Here is a 20,387-nt window from a genome sequence, read left to right as displayed (position 1 = left end):
TCTCTCACACTGCAGTAATCAGCCTCAGTGATCTCTTCAATATTAGTTCTGCAGAACACAGCTGTATGCAGGGGAGTTGGGAACTGAATTAAGTATTCAACAGCTGTATGAAAAGCGCAGGAGACCTCAGGTGAATTTGGTGGCATTCAGGAAAATCAGAAGTCTAGAAGTACAATTCCTGCTCAGTTGAAGTGTGAGAATATTTTCAGATATTCAGGAGGTCCTTCAGTAAACTAAGGAAGAAAAGATTTTATGTTGGTATCGAAGTGAAAACCAGAAAACTTTCTTTGGGAAAAACTCTTATGGATCCTTTTGTCATAAAGGAGAATAAAAGGCACAATAGATTTTTATAAAGCATTTGCCAATCTTTAAATCCTGCAGAAACTGCTTTTGCCACCAGAGAGAAGTATATGTATGACATACTCGTTACTATATTCCATTCTAGTTCCAACCTATACAAATCAGTGCATGTTTTATTTTAGGCTGCTTACACAGCTTTTAATACACTACCTTAAATTCTGTTTTAATTTAAAATATTGAACATGAATTATCCAGAGGGACCAATTTTTAAACTCTAAACTGGAGCCATAAATGTGTATTAATATATTCAGGGTTTGGTGTATTCTGTAATCATAGAATTCGCCACAGAATTCACCCTCTCCTACAGAATTGTACTCCAGAATCTCAGCTCTCATTTAAAAAAAAAAAAAAAAAAAGCTTCTGGAATTGTAAGGGTTACAGAGAATCTGGAAAACAAAAAAGATAAACCAGTGCAGTGTGTTCCTTCTGGAGTTCCAGACAGCCTGAAACAGTAGCTCAAAGAGGTGTGAACTGCCCCACTCATTTGAGTGATGCTCCATTAACTCTGCAATTCTGCAGCTGTGATGTTTGCCATTTTCCCCAAAATGCTACATTTCAACATTTCTCCCAGGGACTTTGCCATTGTCTGGCTATGATGAAACTGGATGGGGTTTGACTAGGCCACAACTTTATTCCTAAATGTCAGGTAGTACCTGACAGATAAAAATGTACAGTGCAGGTAATTCCATAATCAATTACATATACCCTAAGGCTGACAAGTGGACCCTAGTCTCCCTGAATAATTCTGGTGCCCCTTATACTATGTCTGGATGAGAAATTACCAATCCCCCATACCATCTGTGAATTTGGCCCCCTCCCTGTTCACATAGCTCCTAGCCTTGTCAACCCAAGGGGGCTTCACAGTTTCCCGCCATACCCTGTATTGCAATATGTCTGACCAAATAATTTTTACTCCTGGAAAAGTTCCAGGATCTGCCCCAAGTCCCTCTTTGCTCTGATCATTAAGTCCACCCCTTTACACATTCCCAAATCATTGTGGTTCACTTTGGGGAAAAATCATATCTGGTGCCTGCTCACGGGCCACCACAGTGTACAGAAGGGACAACAGCTGGTCCCATAACATGCATGGTCCCACAACAGCTGGTCCCACAACAGCTGGTCCGTCTAAAGCATCTGGGCTAGATGGACCATTGGTCTGACCCAATATGGCTATTCTTATGTCTCATGCAGAAGCTGGGCAATCCACTTACGCGGGTTCCTTGGCAGAGCTACTGTGCTCCTTGTCCCAGTAAGGCTAACATGTCCATGCCACTGTGCTGTGAAGGGCGGGGGGACCATTGCTGCACACAGGCAAGCTGCATATGGGCCCGGGTGGAAGCCGCATTGTAGTAGAAGACCCTCCCTTGCTTCCCAGGTCACCCTCAGCAGCGAGATATCTTCCAGGATGAACTCATCCTGTGGAAAATGTTGGGACAGTGTTCAGTATAGGGGGCCCCTGCAGCTGTTGGCTCTCCCCAAGGCACAGAACCCCAGAGGACAGTGTGGCCATGAAACAATCTGTCCCCCTTGCCCCTGTGCTTTCTCATCATTTTGGGGCTCCTGTGGGTTGTGTGCTCACTTTGGGATGGGAAATTTCTACTATTGTGTACACTGTACTTGTCTTTAAGTTCGACTGAATCATTGCTCTGTCTGGTGTGAACAATGCTGCCTCTGTTAAGTGTTGCATTTTGGCTTTACAGATTCAACCTTGAGATCCCCGCCGTTCTTGTTATCAACGGCTGAAAGACTCCAAAGAATCAGGAAGCATCCACGAAGAAGCAAAGAGGACATGCTGCATGAAGTCATGCAGCAATCCCTTAATGAAAATCAAAAAGTGCAGGAGGGGCGGGAGAGTGAAAGGAGGGTCCACCAGCAGAATGCAGATTGCTGGCACCAAAGCACGGAGCGGCTGCTAAGCATCATGGAGTGCCAAGCGGACTCGATACAGGTGCTTGTAGCAATGCAGGCGGAGCACTTCTGCGCCCACCCCTCCTGCAGCTCTTGTCCCCAAACTCTTTCCCTCGTGCCCCAATGTCACCGCCAATCCACTTTCCCCAACATCTGGGTTCTCATCGCCGCCAGCTGCCTCCAACACCTGTAGCTTCACCACCCAGCCTGAAAACTATGACCCTTACCTACTGCACTCAACCCCCATCACCATGCATTTTAGCCAGCCTGAAGTGCAGCACTCATTGCATGGCACTCCAGACAGGAAGGCTGAGTATGATAACAGGACATATGCAAATCTGTGATTGTTCCGTTCCCCACCCTACCCCCTTCCCTTGTCCCACACAGCACAGATGTGTCATGCCCTTTCTGTTTCCCAAGCAGTTGTTTCTTTTCAATAAATGAATTTTTTGACTTTGAAAACATTCTTTATTATTGCATTAAGTAAAAGATAGCGTAGCCCAGGAAAGCAACAGGCACTGCAAGTCAGTGCATCATACATAGCAAAAACAGATTCCTACTAACACTGGAACCACTGCACTTCACTCCTCTGCAGGGCACCAAACATTGCTGGTGGCTTTCAGCCTCAAATTGCTCCCTCAAGGCATCCCTAATCCTTGCAGCCCTGCGTTGGGCCCCTCTAATAGCCCTGCTCTCTGTCTGTTCAAATTCAGCCTCCAGGTGTTGAACCTCTGAGGTCCATGCCTGAGTGAATCTTTCACCCTTCCCTTCACAAATGTTATGGAGGATACAGCACACAGATATAACTGGGGGGATGTTGTCATCGGCCAGGTCCAGCTTCCCATACAGACAGTGCCAGCGGCCCTTTAAACGGTCAAAAGCACTCCACAGTCATTCTGCACCGACTCAGCCTGTTGTTGAACCACTCCTTGCTGCTGTCAAGGCTCGCTGTGTGTGGTTTCATGAGCCATGGCATTAGGGTGACCAGACATCCCGATTTTATCGGGACTGTCCCGATATTTGTTTCTTTGTCCCGCGTCCCGACCAATGTTTGGTCGGGACACTGGACAAAAAAGAATTTTTGCCCTCCGCTCTGGCGCTCGCGCCCCCCCCCCCCCGCCCCGGCTCTGCCCCCTCCTTCCCCCATTGGCTCCCTCCCCAAATCCCCGCCCTGGCCCCGCCTCCTCCCCAACCACGCAGCATTCCTCCTCCCTCCCAGGCTTGCAGCATGGCGGCGCAAGTCTGGAGGGAGGGGGTGGCAGCGGTGCCTGGATCCTGGAGCTGGTGCGTCAGCTCCTGCACCCGGGCACCGGGCGGGCAAAGGGGGGGCTGGCAAGGGAGGGAGACGGGGGGCTCAGCTGTGAACCCCCCCGCCGCGCCAGAGGGCTTCTGCCCGGGCTGCTGCACCCGGGGCCGGGAGCGCAGCCTGGAGGCTGCTCCAGCCCTGCAGCCTGCGGGGCAGCGCGGTGGGTCCGGTCGGGGGCAGCGCGGAGCGGGCAGGGGCCAGGTGGGCGGCGCGGGGGCGGGGGCCGAATCCCTGCTGCTGCCAGGGAGCCCCGCGCCTCTCCCTCCCGCTCGCGGCTGCAGCTCCTTCCCCGCGGGACGCGCCCCCCAGCCTGCCCCGTGCACATGCGGCGCGCGTCCAGCTGCTCCTTCCCGGCGGGAGGGAGACTAGGCACGGGGGATGCGCGCCGCATGTGGCCGGGGCAGCGGGAGGCGCGTCCCGCCGGGAAGGAGCCACAGCCGTGAGCGGGAGGGAGAGGCGCGGGGCTCCCTGGCAGCAGCGGGGATTCAGCCTCTGCCGCCCACCCGGCTCCTGCCCACTCCGCGCTGCCCCCGCCTGGACGCACCACGCCCCGCATATGCCCGTGGCGGGCCGGGGGGCGGGAGGCTCTGCTGGGAGGGCAGTGCGCGGGCCGGGGCCTGCTAATGCCCCAGGCCCCTTGAAAACTCTTTTTTTTTTTTTTGCTCCGCCTCCCCCCCTTTTTTTTTGCTCTGCCCCCCCCCCTTTTTTTCCCTCCGCCCCTGTCCCAATATTTTATACTACTAATCTGGTCACCCTACATGGCATTAAAGGGTAAGCGGGGTCTCCAAGGATCACAATGGGCATTTTGACTTCCCCTACAGTGATCTTCAGGTCTGGGAAGAAAGTCCCGGCTTGCAGCTTCCTGAACAGGCCTGTGTTCTGAAAGATGCGTGCGTCATGCACCTTTCTGGACCAGCCTGCGTTAATGTCAATGAAACGCCCACAGTGATCCACAAGCACCTGGAGAACCATAGAGAAATACCCCTTCTGATTTATGTACTCAGAGGCTAGGTGGGCTGGTGCCAGAATTGGAATATGAATCCCATCTATTGCCCCTCCGCAGTTAAGGAAACCCATTTGTGCAAAGCCAGCCACAATGTCATGCATGTTACCCAGAGTCATGGTTTTTCTGAGCAGGATGCGATTAATGGCCCTGCAAACTTGCATCAATACGATTCCAACGGTCGATTTTCCGACTCCAAACTGGTTAGCGACCGATCGGTACCTGTCTGGAGTTGCCAGCTTCCAGATTGCAATAGCCACCCGCTTCTCCACCAGCAGGGCAGCTCTCAATCTTGTGTCCTTGCGCTGCGGGGAGGGGAAGGGGGTAGGCGAGTTCAGCACATAGTCCCATGAAAGTGGCTTTTCTCATCCAAAAGTTCTGCAGCCACTGCTCCTCATCCCAGACTTGCATGATGATATGATCCCACCACTCAGTGCTTGCTCCTGAGCCCAAAAGCAGCGTTCCACGGTGGTGAGCATGTCCGTGAATGCCACAAGCAATCTCGTGTCGTATGCGTTATGTGAGTCAACATCATTGTCGGACTCCTCACTGTCAGTTTGTAGCTTAAGGAGTAACTCAACTGCAATTCATGACGTGTTGGCAAGACCCATCAGCATATTCCTCAGCAGTTCAGGATCCATTCCCGCAGACCGAAAGGGAAGACAGACCGTGCAGTACAAAAAACGTTGAAAGGTGGTGCCAAATGTGGACAGAAGCACAGGGATTGCTGGGATGCGAAGCGATGCATCACGGGGCATTGGGACAGGACCCAGAATGCCCCACACCCACCCGCCCCCTTCCCACAAGCCACAGCACCAGAATGGGAAGAAGTGCTCTGTGGGATAGCTGCCCATAATGCACCGCTCCCAATGCTGCTGCAAGTGCCGAAAATGTGGCCAGGCCAGTATTTCTGTGGCATCTTAGGGTATGTCTACATTGCAATAAAACACCCCTGGCTGGCCCAAATCAGCTGGCTCAGGCTCATGAGGCTTGGTGTGTGGAGCTGTAAAATTGCAGTGTAGACATTCAGGATGGGGCTGGAGCCTGGGCTGTAAGCCCCTCCGATGTGTGGAGGGTGTTTTATTGCATTGTAAACATACCCATACTTTCTCAGTCTGGCCATGAATATGGAATGGGGTGAAATTAATACATTAAAAAAATTAAATTAATAAATTAAAATTAAAATTAAATAAACAGGAACAGTGTTAAATGTATAGCTAAGAAACAATGCTGTTGACTTCAGCAAATCCTTTCCTACTCTAGATTTAACATAGTTACTAGATGTTTGACCTAATTCACTAGGCAAAGACATTTTCCGGGGCAGCTCTCAGTTCTGGAAAGATACATTTCATATATGAGTTTAAAATGTTACTTAGGTATTTTGCAGTCAGCACCTAACCTTTGTTTGGTTACAGGTTTTGGATACAAAGGACCGTCAAATATATAAAGTGACACTTAATGGACAGGAGGCAAAATTTGCACTTGAACAAAGACATAGTTTCAAAGGGACACCATTGGAAATCACTCTTCCTTTTGAACTGAGAAGGTATGTGTACCTGTTTGCATCCTCCTCTCTTTGTATTGTACAGACCTGCTAGGGATAGCCAAAAAAGTGGCATGTTAAAGTATTTACTGAAAAAGTGCCAAGCATTTCACAAACAGTCTAGCACTTCCTATAAGTGATCACATTTGTAGTCCTGCAGGTTTGTGCAAGTTTGCTTTTGCTCAAAAGTGTGCTGATGGGTTTCTTTTATAGTTAATTGGAAAGAAAAGTGTTTTAACCTATCAAGCCCTGAATTCTGTGTGTTTCTGCTGCAGGCTTGATAAGAAGGGGGATTGCCCAAGATCTTCTGCCGCCATCACTAATGCCTAAAGTGGTGTATAGTGTTGCAGTCTTTGTATTCTTTGCTCTTTATAGGGGCCTCTTCCTGCATTCCTGGCAAACCCCAAATTGCCATTGTAGTCAGTTGGGAATATGAGTGTACAAAGAATGCAAGTTCAGCTCACCAGTTACAGCTGTGCAAATGCAAAACCCTAAGAATTTGAACTCGGGTTTTGGCAGTTCAGTTGAGAATGAATTAATTTTCAGCAAGCTTCTTAAAAATGTTAAGTCAAAAAGCCACTGCCAAACAACTGTCGCAATGTTTTTAACAATTGAGACCCTACAATATTTGCTGTGTGATGTACCCAAGCTGAAAGCTGTTTATTGTATATTGAACTTGCCTTGTTTAAATTAGACTGGTGACTGAAGTTGTCTGTCTTATATTGTCAAAACTGGTCACTATTTCGCAAGTTTGGTTTATGGTAATCACCTCTCACTCCCTGAGCCTGTGGGTACTGGGCAGATTGTGGAATTAATGGGCTCATTTTTTGTGTGGGTAAAATGGGAGAGAAAGGAGAGTTGCACAGCAGTGACTCCTTTGTCTAAACATAAACATTACCAGTTGGCTTTGGAGAAAGTCTCCTCTGGCTCTTACTTGTTGGAAAGCTGGTAGCTGTGGTTTCGGGCCAGACTTTTATAAGAGAAACAAGCGACTGTCCCACCCGAGTTGTGCACTTTACAGCACCCGTAGAGAGAAATTGGTTTTAGATGCAACCCAACAAAGGTGGGAGCGGGAGGGAAAGGAAGAGGAATGAGCTACGCAGCTATAAGCACAAGCACATAGTTGTGAGCATGTATACGATATAGTGATTCAAATGAATTTTGATGTTGTAGTCTGCATGCTTGAATACTGCTGTAAACTACTTGGCTGATCTATCTAAAATGTTTGACTAGTTGCTTCAGCTTCTGAGTTTAACTACCATTCATGTTAATTTCTGATTAGTATTGATTCCAAAGAGAGGTTTACAGTTGTGAATCTAGGAATTTTCAGAGAATGGGGTAATGATCAAGTACTTCAATATACTGCTGACTGCAGTGATTATTTTTTTTAAACTGGAGTGTACAAATTGTCCTTTGTATCTTAGATCTCGTTAGTAGATCAGCATTTGTCTTATCTACTGCTCTTTGCTTTTCATTGATTATGAACTGTTGAATCATGAGTTCTGAATAAAATTGAGGCGTGTCGTATTTTCTCTTTAATGGGATAAATCAAATGGGATTGTTCACGTGCCAGTCTTTTTCTTTCTCAACCATTCTTTTGCTTATATTCAATAAATAGGATACTCAATCTAATTCCAGTGGGGACATACAATATTTTTCATTTCAAAATACACAAAATCCATTTTATTAAGTTAGATACCCCAGTAACTCCTCGCTTAACACTGTAGTTATGTTCCTGAAAAATGTTACTTTAAACGAATCCAATTTCCCCAAAAGAATTAATGTAAATTGGGGGGGGGGGGGAGACTAGGTTCCAGGGAAATTTTTTTTCACCAGACAAAAGACACAGTATAAGTTTAAACAAACAATTTAATACTGTACACATCAATGATGATTGTGAAGCTTGGTTGAGGTGGTGGAGTCAGAGCGTGGAATATTTCCCAGAGAATGCCTTACTGCTAAAGGATGAACTAGCACTCAGTTGAGCCTCAAGGGTTAACACATTGTTGTTAATGTAGCCTCACACTCTACATACAAGGCAGCACGAATGGAGGGAGGGGAGACAGCATGGCAGAGAGAGACAGAGACATACACCCTGTGTGTGAGAGAGAGACGTGCATTGCCCCTTGAGTACGCTGACCCCACTCTAAATATACTGACCTCTTAATTAGATCAGCAAGTTGACAGCTGCTGTTGCTGCCACAAGCTCCCTCCATCCTGAGTCCTGTCATGTCCCCCCCCTTGCTCTATGGAGATGGGGTAAGTGGGGGGGGGGGGAGGGTGACATCCTGACATTAGAACCCTTCTTCCTGCTCTCCCCCCCATCTCCCCAGCAAACAGGAGGCTCCCGGGAGCAGCTCCAAGGCAGAGGGCAGGAGCAGCACACGGCAGCGGGGGGAGGGACAGCTGAACTGCTGGCAATTGATAGCCTGCTGGGTGGCTGCCTCACAGGGAACTTAGGGGAGTGGGGAGCTGATGGGGGGGGGGGGGGCTGCTGGGCCACCCTGGTTCCAAGCCCCCACCAGCTTGCTCCAATGGGCTGCTCTTTCTGCAAGCAGTGGACACAGCAGGCGGCTGCCAAACAACGTTATACAGGAGTGTGACGTTACACTCTATATGATTTTATGAAAATATGCTAATGTAACTGGAATATGCTTCATGCAAAAGGTCTCTTGTAAGGTATCATTACAAAGCTTATAATTTACTGAGTGTGATCATCCTATTTGCATAAATGTACCACTCTTGTATCTGAAACTAGAAATATGAAATATAACTCTGAAGGCCTATTGTAATTATGCAAAGTGTGGGCCATTAATGGTTGTTTGGAATCTTGATGACTCCCATTAACCAGGACAATTGACTGCAGATGGCTCCGTTTTACTTGTAAGTCTTCCTGTATACGCGTTTGCTGGCAAGTGGGTAATGAAGTCTTACAGTGTCATGTGATCATGTCACCTGAACTGGAATCCATCTTTAACCTGGTGTCTTTCCATTGAGAACGAGGGGGTGGGAATCCAGAGAGGGATAAAGGATTCCCACCTTATGCAAAAGATATATAAATGGGTGGATGTAGAGGTGTGGGACTCACCTCTGCGGCGCCTCCTGCTGGTCATCGGGAATTAGCTCTTCTCCAGCCGTCGGAGCGCCCTCTGTAGGCCGGTGTTCCACTTGCCCCTGTGTCCCTCCTGGACCCCGGTGCCCCTTTACCCGGGGGCTGCCCCCTGGCAATACCCCCACCAGTCTCTATGGGTCTCCACTCTCTGGGAAACCCCCAACCCTCTAATCCCCACCTTGCCTCCGTCTGAGCTATTGCCAGTCATCACCAAGCCCCCGCTCCCTGGGGCAGACTGCAGTGTAAAAGCCACTTATCATAGGCAAGAGGGTTCGGACCTGCTGCCTTCCTCTGCCTCTCAGTACCTCTGTGGGCCTTGGACCAGGCCCTGCAGCCTGGGGAGTTGCCAGCCTGGAGCTCCCCTGGCTCTTCCAGCCCTTCTTCACTCTCAATACCCTTTCTGCAGGCAGCCAGGCCCTGCTCTTTCCCAGCCTGGAGAGAGAGAGACTTCTCTGGTGCCTCTGGCTCCCAGCCTTTTTATACAGGCCAGCTGTGGCCTGATTGGGACGTGGCCCAGCTGCGGCCGCTTCCCCAATCAGCCCAGCTTTTCCCCTGCCACAGCCCTCTCCCAGGGCTGTTTTAAGCCCTTCAGGGCAGGAGCGGGGTAACCACCCTGCTACAGTGGAACAGATGAGGGTGAGAAGCCCCGGTGGGCCAGCCGATACTCCACCCCGGTCCCGAGGCCCGCCGGGGATATCAGCTGGCGGCTCCTTCACAGGGCCGTGAGCGCGGGCGTGTATTTGGCGTGATTTACCCCTGTCCCAGACACCTGCCCCTTCTACAGCGTGAGGGAGACCCTGGCGCACGTTTACTTGGAGTGCGCCAGGTTGCAGCCCCTATACCGGCTCCTCACGAATATTCTGTTACGTTTCTGGCTGCACTTTTCCCCTCACCTCCTTCTCTATGCACTCCCTATCCGTGGCCCCACAAAGTCACGGGACCTCCTGGTCAACCTCCTCCTGGCCCTGGCTAAAACGGCCATCTATAAAACCAGGGAGAGGAGGTTGGCCGATGGAGACTCCTGTGACTGTGGGGCCTGTTTCCGATCCTCTGTCCGTTCACGTATCCGGGCAGAGTTCCTCTGGGCGGTGTCCACTGGCTCCCTTGACGCCTTTGAGGAGCAGTGGGCGCTGTCCGGGGTTCTCTGCTCGGTGTCCCCGTCAGGTTCCCTTCTTTTGACCCTCTGACTTTTTGCAGGGGACAAGATGGGATTGTGGAAATTTCTTTTGAAACCTCTCAAAAATCTTCAGTTCTCCAGTGGCTTACTCCAGAACAAACTTCTGGGAAGAAACATCCATTTCTCTTCAGCCAATGTAAGGTTAGGAGGACTTTCTAAAATTAGATGTTGTCCATATACCTTAATAATCTGTCATAGTTTAAAAAAGGGCAACAGAGGGGAAAGCACAAATAGATCCTATACTGAATAAACCTAATATTTAAGTGCTTATATAGCTCTTGTCACGTTTGTTCCTAGATGACATTTGTTATCTAAAGGGTAGTAAATGAAAGTACAGCAGTCCACAATTTTTAGTTATTGCCAAAGGCCAAGGGTAATACACTAAACAAATGAAGGCATTATTCGTGCTGGGGCTATACAATTTAATTTCAAAACTACTGTAATATCTCCAAACTGCTTTCATAATTCAGTTCTTGCAATTGGTACATATGTCAGTTAACTTTTTTTCCGTAGCGATATTTCTTTTAGCAAGTCTTCAGTAATGAAAACTAGCATCAGCCACCAAAAAGTAGGATGTATGGGCTCCTATTACAGATAAACAAGCCACCCCTGAAGAGTGTAAACAGTGGAAGTTGTAGTCCAGAGCAACAGATTTACCCCAAAACTGTTTAAAAATTTTGTATTTTGGCTTTGAACCTTGCTCATATGTCTTTAACAACCAAAAGTCTGCAAGATCCATGTTTTAATTTAAAAAAGAATCTCAAACTAGCTCTGAGGTGGCACTGAGTATTCTCTCTCTCTCTCTCTCTCTCTCTCTCGGGTGCTTGGGTTGATGGTTCACATGCTCAGGGTCTAACTGGTTGTCATATGTGGGGTTGGGAATGAGTTTTCCCCTGGATCACATTGGCAGTGATTTTGGACTTTTTCACCTTCCTCGGCAGCATGTGGGTGCGGGTCATTTACCAGGATTATCTGGGTATGTCTCACTTAATCATTTCCCTTGCCACGATGGGGGCCTTGGACACTGGTGCACCTCGGTTACTTGTATACTCTGCCTGTGGCACGAAATAGTTTAGTCTTTTGTGGGCTGTAAAATTTGGTCTAATTTCGGTTGTTGGGTTTAGTGTGCGGGTCGTGGTAGTGCTGGAGGTCAGATTAGATTATATGGTTGGCCCTTCTAGCCTTAAGTTTTATGACTCTGAGAAATTGTGCTTCCCTTTTGTCGTGGGTTAATATAGGCACTGCTGGCCACTGCTGATTGGCAGTCTCACAGCAGCTGGGAGGATAAAAGTACTGGGAAGCAGACGGGTGGGACAGCTACCAGAGGAGTGAGCAGGCTAGAGAAAGCAGCGAGCTAGCCAGCTGCTAAAGAGTCGCCAAGGGGACAACAGCCTAAAAGAGGATGAACTGACCAACAAGCTCGAGAGTCTGCAGAGATCCAAGGGAGCTCATGGCACTGTCCGAGTCAAAGAACACTGATCCTGCTTATCTAGCTCGAGGGCCCTGGGCTGGAACCCAGTGGAGTGGGCGAGCCTGGGTGCCCCCACTAGCCTCATGAAGAACTTGGGAGTGAAGAAAGGGTTTTCAGACTCCTGGGCACCAGAAATAGACTGATGGCCCAGCTAGGCTATGTGAGCCCAGGGGCTGCGCCATGCTTGGCCGTGGCGGGACTGTTGCAGTGACGCACTACTTCACACTTTTCTTATTGTGAGTTTTTCTGTAATGCTGAGGATGCAATAATAGCTGTGTAGTTAAAAACATGCTCATTTCCCGTTATTTCTTCCCACATGACTTGATGCTTCTTTAGTTGCAGTGAAAGTTGCCCTATACCTAGGAACATTTGCTAGACAGGTTTCCTTTTCTGTATGAGAGAGGAGAAGAACTGACCCTTGAGAAGGGAACTGGGCTGTCAGGACTATCTGGGTATGTCTGATATACAACATTACAATTTGGCTGGTTACATTACATTGCCCTTCTGTTTGGCTCGTGCTCTTCTGTCACAATACACCATATGTTTGTGTGATGTATTACAAAAGCTGCATACAAGGAAAATCCGTAATTTGTCTTTTTCCAGGTTATCCACTGCAGAGCCATCCTTCCTTGCCAGGACACACCTTCTGTGAAATTCACCTACTATGCAGAGGTAGATGAACACAAATCACGCATATCTGAATTAAAATCACAACTGCTTTTCTGTGAACAAGATTGCTTGCAAGGAATTTATTGGAGCATTTAGATTTCACCACCTGATAGTCGCTACTTGCTAATGCAAATCTTCACTCCACCCTGAATTTAAATAGTCAATTAAAAGCTTTACACTTTAATCACCTGATGGTCAGCGTCTAATAAGAGATGTGGAAATAGTATGAGAATTCCATCTGTAAGTATATTGGGCAGATACAGATTTCTTTTACTTAGTTGGGGGATTTCATATACAGAGACTGCAGAAAATGACCCATTATGAAACCAAAGGGGGATTTACCTTACTATAACTCAGAACTGCCTGTCTGCCTTGCGGCATTTCTCTGACTTGTAAGGGGAAAGGATGTCCCTCCTGAGGCACAAGCAGCACTGTCCTGAACCCCCCTCATATGAAAAGTAGATCATGTTGTTCAGATCAGTGGGGGCCCTTGTTAGTGTGCAGAGTGATCTGTTGAGCCTGCAATGGGAGGACAGACTTTCAAAGACCACAGACCAGCAGTCTTTTTACCTGAAGTTGGGTTGGCGGGGAAGGGGAGGATGCTACTTCAGCAGAGATTTCATTTTATGTGAGACGTTGAAAATAGGCTCTTTGCTCTCAGGCCATCTGAGGAACTCTGAATATGGAGACGAACCTATATATTTTGTTCATACACAGAAACTGTCATAAGCCTGCTTACTCCCTGGGAGATAGACAGATTGACTCCTTAATAGAGGCGGCTTTCTGATAAAGATGGAACAGTGAGTACAGGCACTGTTGTAGCTGGCGTCGCAAGATATTTACATGCCACATGTACTAAAGATTCATATGTCCCTTCATGCTTCATGTCCTTCCATTCCTGAGGACATACGTCCATTCTGATGACTGGTTCTGCTTGATAATGATTCAAAGCCGTACGGACCAGCACATGTTCATTTTCATCATCTGAGTCAAATGCCACCAGTGGACAGTTGATTTTCTTTTTTGGTGGTTCGGATTCTGTAGTTTCCGCATCTGAGTGTTGTTTTTTTAAGATTTCTGAAAGCATGCTCCACACCTCATTCCGCTTGGATTTAGGAAGGCATTTCAGATTCTTAAACCTTGGGTTGAGTGTTGTAGCTATTTTTAGAAATTTCACATTGGTACCCTCTTTGCGTTTTGTCAAATCTGCAGTGAAAGTGTTCTTAAAACGAACAACATGCTGAGTCATCATCCGAGACTGCTATAACATGAAATATTTGACAGAATGGAGCTAAAACAGAGCAGGAGACGTACAATTCTCCCCCAAGGAGTCTGTCACAAATTTGTTAAGTGTCATCAGCACGGAAGCATGTCCTCTGGACTGGTGGCCGAAGCATGAAGGGGCATATGAATGTTGAGCATATCTGGCATGTAAATACTTTGCAATGCTGGCTACAAAAGTGCCATGCGAACACCTGTTCTCACTTTCAGGTAGCATTGTAAACAAGAAGCGGGCAGCATTATCTCCTGCAAATGTAGACAAACTTGTTTGTCTTAGCGACTGGCTGAACAAGAAGTAGGACTAAGTGGACTTGTTTGTGAATGCAGTTATTTTTTGTACAAAATTCTCCATTTGTAAGTTCAACATTCATGACCGAGATTGCACTACAGTACTTGTGTTAGGTGAATTGAAAAATACAATTTTTTGTTTTTTACACTGCAAATATTTGTAATAAAAAATAAATATAAAGTGAACACTGTGCACTTCGTATTCTGTGTTGTAACTGAAATCAATACATTTGAAAATGTAGAAAACATCCAAAAATATTTAAATAAATGGTATTCTATTATTGTCTAACAGCACGATTAATCACGATTAATTTTTTTTCATCGCTTGACGGTCCTAAACAACCTAAATGTAGTGGGGGCTACTTACTGTAGCAACTTCCAGCACATGGTATAATGTTTGAGGGTGGCTAATGCTTTCCAAAGATGACTGATACAATCTCAATTGTGCTGACTTAGACTCCCTCATAATTGAATATTTCCTCTCTCATTATTTAGGTATCTGTTCCTATAGAACTGGTGGCTCTCATGAGTGCCAATCATGATGGAGAGATGCCTGACCCAGAAGACTGCTATAAGAAGATATATCGTTTCAGTCAAAAGGTAAGACCCTCGGTCTTGTAAATCAAAACTAGGAAACTCTATGAAGCCAGGCACAGATTTGTACTAATTTTAAGTATTGTGTGCCTGAAACCCACACAAGCACAGATGTGTGTGTGTGTGTGTCATAATTTATAATATTTAGGCTCATGGAAACTTTACTGCACATGTGAACAAGATGAGATTTGTTTTATTTTTTTAAAAAGCAACAAATTCCATAAAACAAATTGTAGTCTGGTGTGTTTGTTCATTGGCCCTAACCAGTAGGTTTGCCAAATTTGTCTACATTTTTACCATAGCATTTGCTTCTCCTTGGCCAGGAGGGTAATAGGTGCAATGAGGAACAGCCTCTCTTAAAAAAAAAAAAAAAAGTTCATTTTCTGTTATCCACTGAGATCTGAAACCTTAAACCATTGGTGACTTACCAACCTGTTGTTTAAAGACCTGTTAGAACACAAGTAAATGGATTTGAGCATCTGTTCTTGAGTCTTTTGCAGTGAACATGTAAAACACAGCCTCTCAAATCATGTGGTGGTGTGATGCTTTCAATAGATAGCCATAGACCCATAAATCTTTTTTATTTAATGATTATTATAATTAGTTTGATAATAAATGTAAGACACACACTACACTACGGAACTTCTTCTTTGAGTGCTTGCACATGTCCATTCCAATGTAGGTGTGTGCATGCCCTGAACACAGTTGCAGGAATTTTTTCACTTCGTGGTATCCATTGGGTCAGCTCTAGTGCCCTCTGTTGTCACAGGTTCATAGAGTCAGTGTAAAGGGTCCTGCCAACCTCACTCCCCTTCAATTACTTCTTACTGCCTCTGACGGTTGCTGGAACCTTCATGGCCTAGGCAATCCTTCTCTTAGTGGATTTTCTGTCAGTTTTTAGAGTAAATAGTTTTAATAGTTCTAGATAGTTGGGCTCCTCCGCTCTTGGATAACGGAGCTGTCCACCGTCCTTGTACCTGGGCCCCGCGCTTCAGTGTGTGTCTGAAGGGGGCGCTAGGCCGGCCCTGGGGGGGGAGGGGTTAGGGGTGCCTGGGGGGCCAGGCTGGCTCTGGAGGTTAGCGGGGGCCTGGTGCCAGCAGCAGGGGTCGGGCCCGCACTTGCCAGCGCAAAGCATGCATTGTATTTCTTTTTTTTGTTTGCCTGCAGCCTCACCAGCTGCCAGCATCATAGTGCCGCTGGAACTTGGCAGCGCCAGGCTGACCCCATCCATTGCCCTTCCGCCCCAGACTCTCCCTTTTCTGGGACCCACCAGCACAGGTGCCACCCTGTGACTCTCCATCATCCCTCACCCCCCAGCATTGGTGTCCCCTCTCCACACCAGATTTCACCTGTATAAAAAATGTTAAGGCTGATTTGTCCCAGCCCCAACCCCTCTAGGGATGGCCCTGAATGGGACGTGGATGCATGAAATTATAGTAGATTTGGTATCTGTCAATATTGAATAGTGTGTATTCAGTTTCAGAGACAGTGCTCTTGGGTATGAATGTGAAAGACATGGGGGATTTAGGCTTGAAAAACTGAGGGAAGGTGTTTGCATCTTTTTGGAGTGGTTAGTTTGGGAAGGAGGAGCGTTCTGGGGAAGACCTACAGGAAGAGAGGGGAGGCTGGAAGGATTGTTTCATTTTGGAAACTGGAAGGAGACTGTTGACCCTTCCTATGAGGATAAGAGCCCCATGGTATGGCTGGGGATTTGTGCCGGTGTCTTTTGCAGTCCTTTTTTTTTTTTTTTTTTTTGGTACTCTGTTTCAGCAACAGTCCCATCTTCTCAGCTACTGCAGTGTAGTTTTCAAAGTGACAACACTCCCATACCCTGAACTGTGAAAGCCTGAGCTTTTACATGTGCAAGAGACTGGTTGTGAGGGTTTGGATTCCTCAGTTGTCTGTGGTAGTGACCAAAGGAGGGGAGTCAAGACAGGAAGAAACGGTGTTAGGTGTAAAATGAGATTGAGATGTTTAATTGCAATAGCATGACTTTCAACTTTAGTTAACTCTTTGGAGACTGGGGTTTTACATACAGATTCTAGTCTGAGGCTCATACTGTTAAATGCAAAGTTGTAACAAAGCTTCAGCTGCCTATGCTTTAGTGTTGAGCCTCTAAGCTTGCACGTAATAAAAAAATATTGTGTATGGTGTGCATGTCTTGTGTAACTCTGAAGATAGGCTTATGTTTGAGCTAAGTGGATCAATCACCCTGCTGACCAGAAAGTCCCTGCATGAGCTGAGGAAATTCTTCGCCTCAGTAGCATTGGAAGACTGATCGTGCATGGTGGCTAACATCTTCATGGATCGCTAATCCTTGGAATTGGCACAGGATAGCCACCAAGACCAGGGGACTCACGCAGATAGTTACTGGCTCAGCTTGCATAGTTGATCAATGTTACTGTTTTTATTCTGGTAGGGCTAAGAGGCTCCAGTCTGGGTCTCACAATAGTCTTATCAAACTGCACTCTTGATCTGCTTTTTTGGGCTGGGGTTGAAGATTAAGTAGTCTACAAGTAGGTCTGTCACAAACCAATCATTATTTTTTGAGTTTGGGGCACAATTGTCTCTTGTTGCAACAGGATCTCTTGATGGCCCACAAAAACTAATGAAACCAGATTGTGTCTAGAAGGCCAGGAGGGAAGATGAGAGTTTTTTTAACATATGTCAAAGGTGCCCAGGATGGCTTTGTGTACGATGAATAGAAATATTTTGCAGTATAAACTAAAAATGGAGTCTGCAGTCTTGGGGCCTTGGAGAGCAAGTCACTGAAGATATGTGTGAAGATATGCACTGAGGCTTGAGCTGGTAGCTCTCACATGTGAGAACTGCTTCTTACTACCATTGGCTGATAAATCTGTTACCCCACATCAGGCAGAAGAAAAACAAGTTCCTGGGGGCTCATGCAAGGCAGAAGGTTGAGAAGAAAATGAATGTAAACTATACTTATATAATTTTTTCCTTTGATTAGGTGATAGTTCTGATATTACAACTAGGATTTTAAATAGATTATTTTAATATCTTCCTTTAGGTTCCAATATCTTCCGACTTGATTGCGTTAGTGGTTGGGGCTTTAGAAAGCAGGTGAGTGTGTATGGTACACATTGGTTAAATTTTAGCAATCACAGAAAGTTTGAGATAGTCTTGACATTGTTTAGACTCCTGATTCTAATTTTAAATAAAACCTCTTGGTCGGTGGAAGTGTTAAGATGCTCCTTCATATAACATTCAAGTATGTACTCCCCCAACCTGGAACATTGCTGAGTGTGTTCGCTGTTCTTTAAATCTTCTTTTATCTTTCTCATGTCAAGGAGTATCTAGCCACAACACGAGAGAACATTGCTGAGCCCACCCTCTCACTGTAAAGGAAAGGAATACTCTTGTTGTGAGTATTACAATACCTCGCACCTTATCCTGCAATATTTCCAGAGCTGAGACAGGAGCCGTCACGTGGAACATTGTAACGGAAAGAAATGGAATGAAATTCAGCCACTGAATCTTTGTTCCTCTCTTCCCAATCTTTTGGTCCAGAGAATAATCTAGAAACTATTCACTCACTACCAGATTAGCCTTTTTTCCCTTCATAATGCATAAAATACTAGCTTCAACCCCATCACTCATTTGCACAAATGGACATTTCCGTCTCGCCCAGAATGTTGTTGCTGTATTAACACTCTACACTATTTTAAAAAGCATGAACTTACATTTAGCTCTGACTAGGTAATGCAAAAAAAAAATATCATTTCTCATTTGTAGAAGTCGTGTGTGTCTGTGTGGGGAAAAATATGAATTCTGATACATTTTTTTGAGAGGCATTGATGTGGAAGTAAGTCTCCATTACTGATTATACCATCATACTAACACTGCCCCTACTTTATAAAGCAGGCAGTATGTACTCCTTGGTAAAACTAAGCAAAGAAAATTACAACAAATCATTGATCATTCATAGTAACGTGCTTTTAGTTTTGCTAAAAAGTGCACAAAATTAGTAATGAGCCCTGTACGCATTCTTATTTTTGCCAATTTTCTGTTTTGGCCCTATTGCGCATTTGCTTCAACCTAATTCTCCTCTTGCCAAAGATTCTTTTTATGAAAAAGTACACATTACAATTGTACTCAACTTTTGATTTTTTTTTTTTTTTAATGAGAATCTCTTAAACTTACCTTGAACTTTATCTCATTATCTTTAATAGGAAATGGAAGGGTGAAAACAAAAAACCACTCAAGAAGCCCTACGGCTTTCCCCTTTCTGGGTTCTTTGTTTTTTGTAATCTCATATCTTGGACCCTATGTATTTTTAACTAAAGTTGCTTGAAATTAAATGCAGGTGTCCAAAAACAAAAGCAGACAGATGATGTCTTTGCTGAAAAAGCCAATTATAAACAGTTGTTTTTCTTTCTTGTTTAGGGCAAAGAAAGTGATTTGTGCTCATTCAGCTCAGCAGATCTAAAGGATTTGTCATCTCATCAGTTGATTGAGTTCCTGACACTGTTGCTACTGGAGGTAAATACAGGCAAATGTAGGCTATGAGTAGTTTGACGTCCTAATAATGCAACCAAAGGCACAAATGTATTTTGTAAAACCAGGGCGCATGTATGTTGCCCAACACTTTTGAACATCCTTATTCATCCTACTTAAAAACATTTGCTGTTCTTTGGGAAAGGGGCTAAGAGACCTCCAACACCCAGTCTGTCTTGATTCTTCACCTGATGAGCATCATCAGGAGATTTTCAATCAGGGAGGCATAAACAAAAATTGACAAGTGATTAGATTTGTTTGAATTTAGCTTTTATGTATTGTGTGACTAAGCTTTGAATAAAATTGTAACCAAAAGGGGGTTCCTAGTTTAGAGTGCTTCAGTGATACTAGCGGTGTACTAAAGTGTCACAGACTTTGGGCATGTCTACACTATAAAGTTAAGCCAACTTAATTTAAGGTGACATCCAGCCACTGTAGTAATTAAGTCGGTTGGGCGTGTCCACACCATGCTCATTATGTCAGTGAAGTGTGTCCTCACTGGCAGTGCTTGCATCGATGCAGAGAGCAGTGCACCATGGGTAGCTATCCCACAGTGCAACTAGCCACAGGGGGTTTTGGGAAGGGCTTGCAATGCCTCATGGGACCAAAATATTGTCACGGGGGGAATGGGAACATGAGTTTGACCTCCCGTGATGCAGTTTCCTTCCTCCCTTCCCTAATATCAATGGCAAACAACCCATACTTTTTCATGCCTTTTTTCAAAAGGCTGGCTTAGCCACGTGTACACCATAGTCCGAGAAGCATGGAGCCCGCTCAGCTGGGCGCTCTTGTTATGAGTATTACAATACCTCGCACCTTATCCTGCAATATTTCCAGAGCTGAGACAGGAGCCGTCACGTGGAACATTGTAACGTCCTTCAAGCAGCCCTGCTGCAAGCCATAGAACGAAACAATTCCCAGTGGTTGCTGGTAGTCGTGCAGCAGCTGAACACAGAGCGCCGTTTCTGGTCCCAGGAAAAAAACACTGACTGGTGGGATCACATCATTATGCAGTTATGGGATGACGAGCAGTGGCTTCAGAACTTTTGAATGTGGAAGGCCACTTTCCAGGAATCTTGTGCAGAGTTTTCCCCAGCCCTGAAGCGCAGCAACACTAAAATGAGATCTACTCTGAGAGTGGAGAAGTGAATGGTGAT

The 20,387-nt window shown here is 45.9% G+C and overlaps 1 protein-coding gene across 1 annotated transcript in view; it reads left to right on the top strand.

The window, feature by feature from the left end:
* Positions 1 to 19,203, top strand: part of LOC135878497 (leukotriene A-4 hydrolase-like) — a 31,990-nt gene extending 12,787 nt beyond the window's left edge. Inside the window, exons 3-9 of the mRNA XM_065404217.1 lie at positions 5,993 to 6,123; positions 10,430 to 10,550; positions 12,484 to 12,552; positions 14,614 to 14,718; positions 17,744 to 17,796; positions 18,024 to 18,097; positions 19,120 to 19,203. Of these exons, the coding sequence (XP_065260289.1) occupies positions 5,993 to 6,123; positions 10,430 to 10,550; positions 12,484 to 12,552; positions 14,614 to 14,718; positions 17,744 to 17,796; positions 18,024 to 18,033 (489 nt within the window). The 3' untranslated portion in view covers positions 18,034 to 18,097; positions 19,120 to 19,203. The remainder of the gene's footprint in view (positions 1 to 5,992; positions 6,124 to 10,429; positions 10,551 to 12,483; positions 12,553 to 14,613; positions 14,719 to 17,743; positions 17,797 to 18,023; positions 18,098 to 19,119) is intronic.
* Positions 19,204 to 20,387: the final 1,184 nt, after the last annotated feature.

The sequence above is a fragment of the Emys orbicularis genome, chromosome 1 (assembly GCF_028017835.1).
Source record: "Emys orbicularis isolate rEmyOrb1 chromosome 1, rEmyOrb1.hap1, whole genome shotgun sequence".
Classification (NCBI taxonomy): domain Eukaryota; kingdom Metazoa; phylum Chordata; order Testudines; family Emydidae; genus Emys; species Emys orbicularis.
This window is presented reverse-complemented; position numbering and strand designations above follow the sequence as displayed.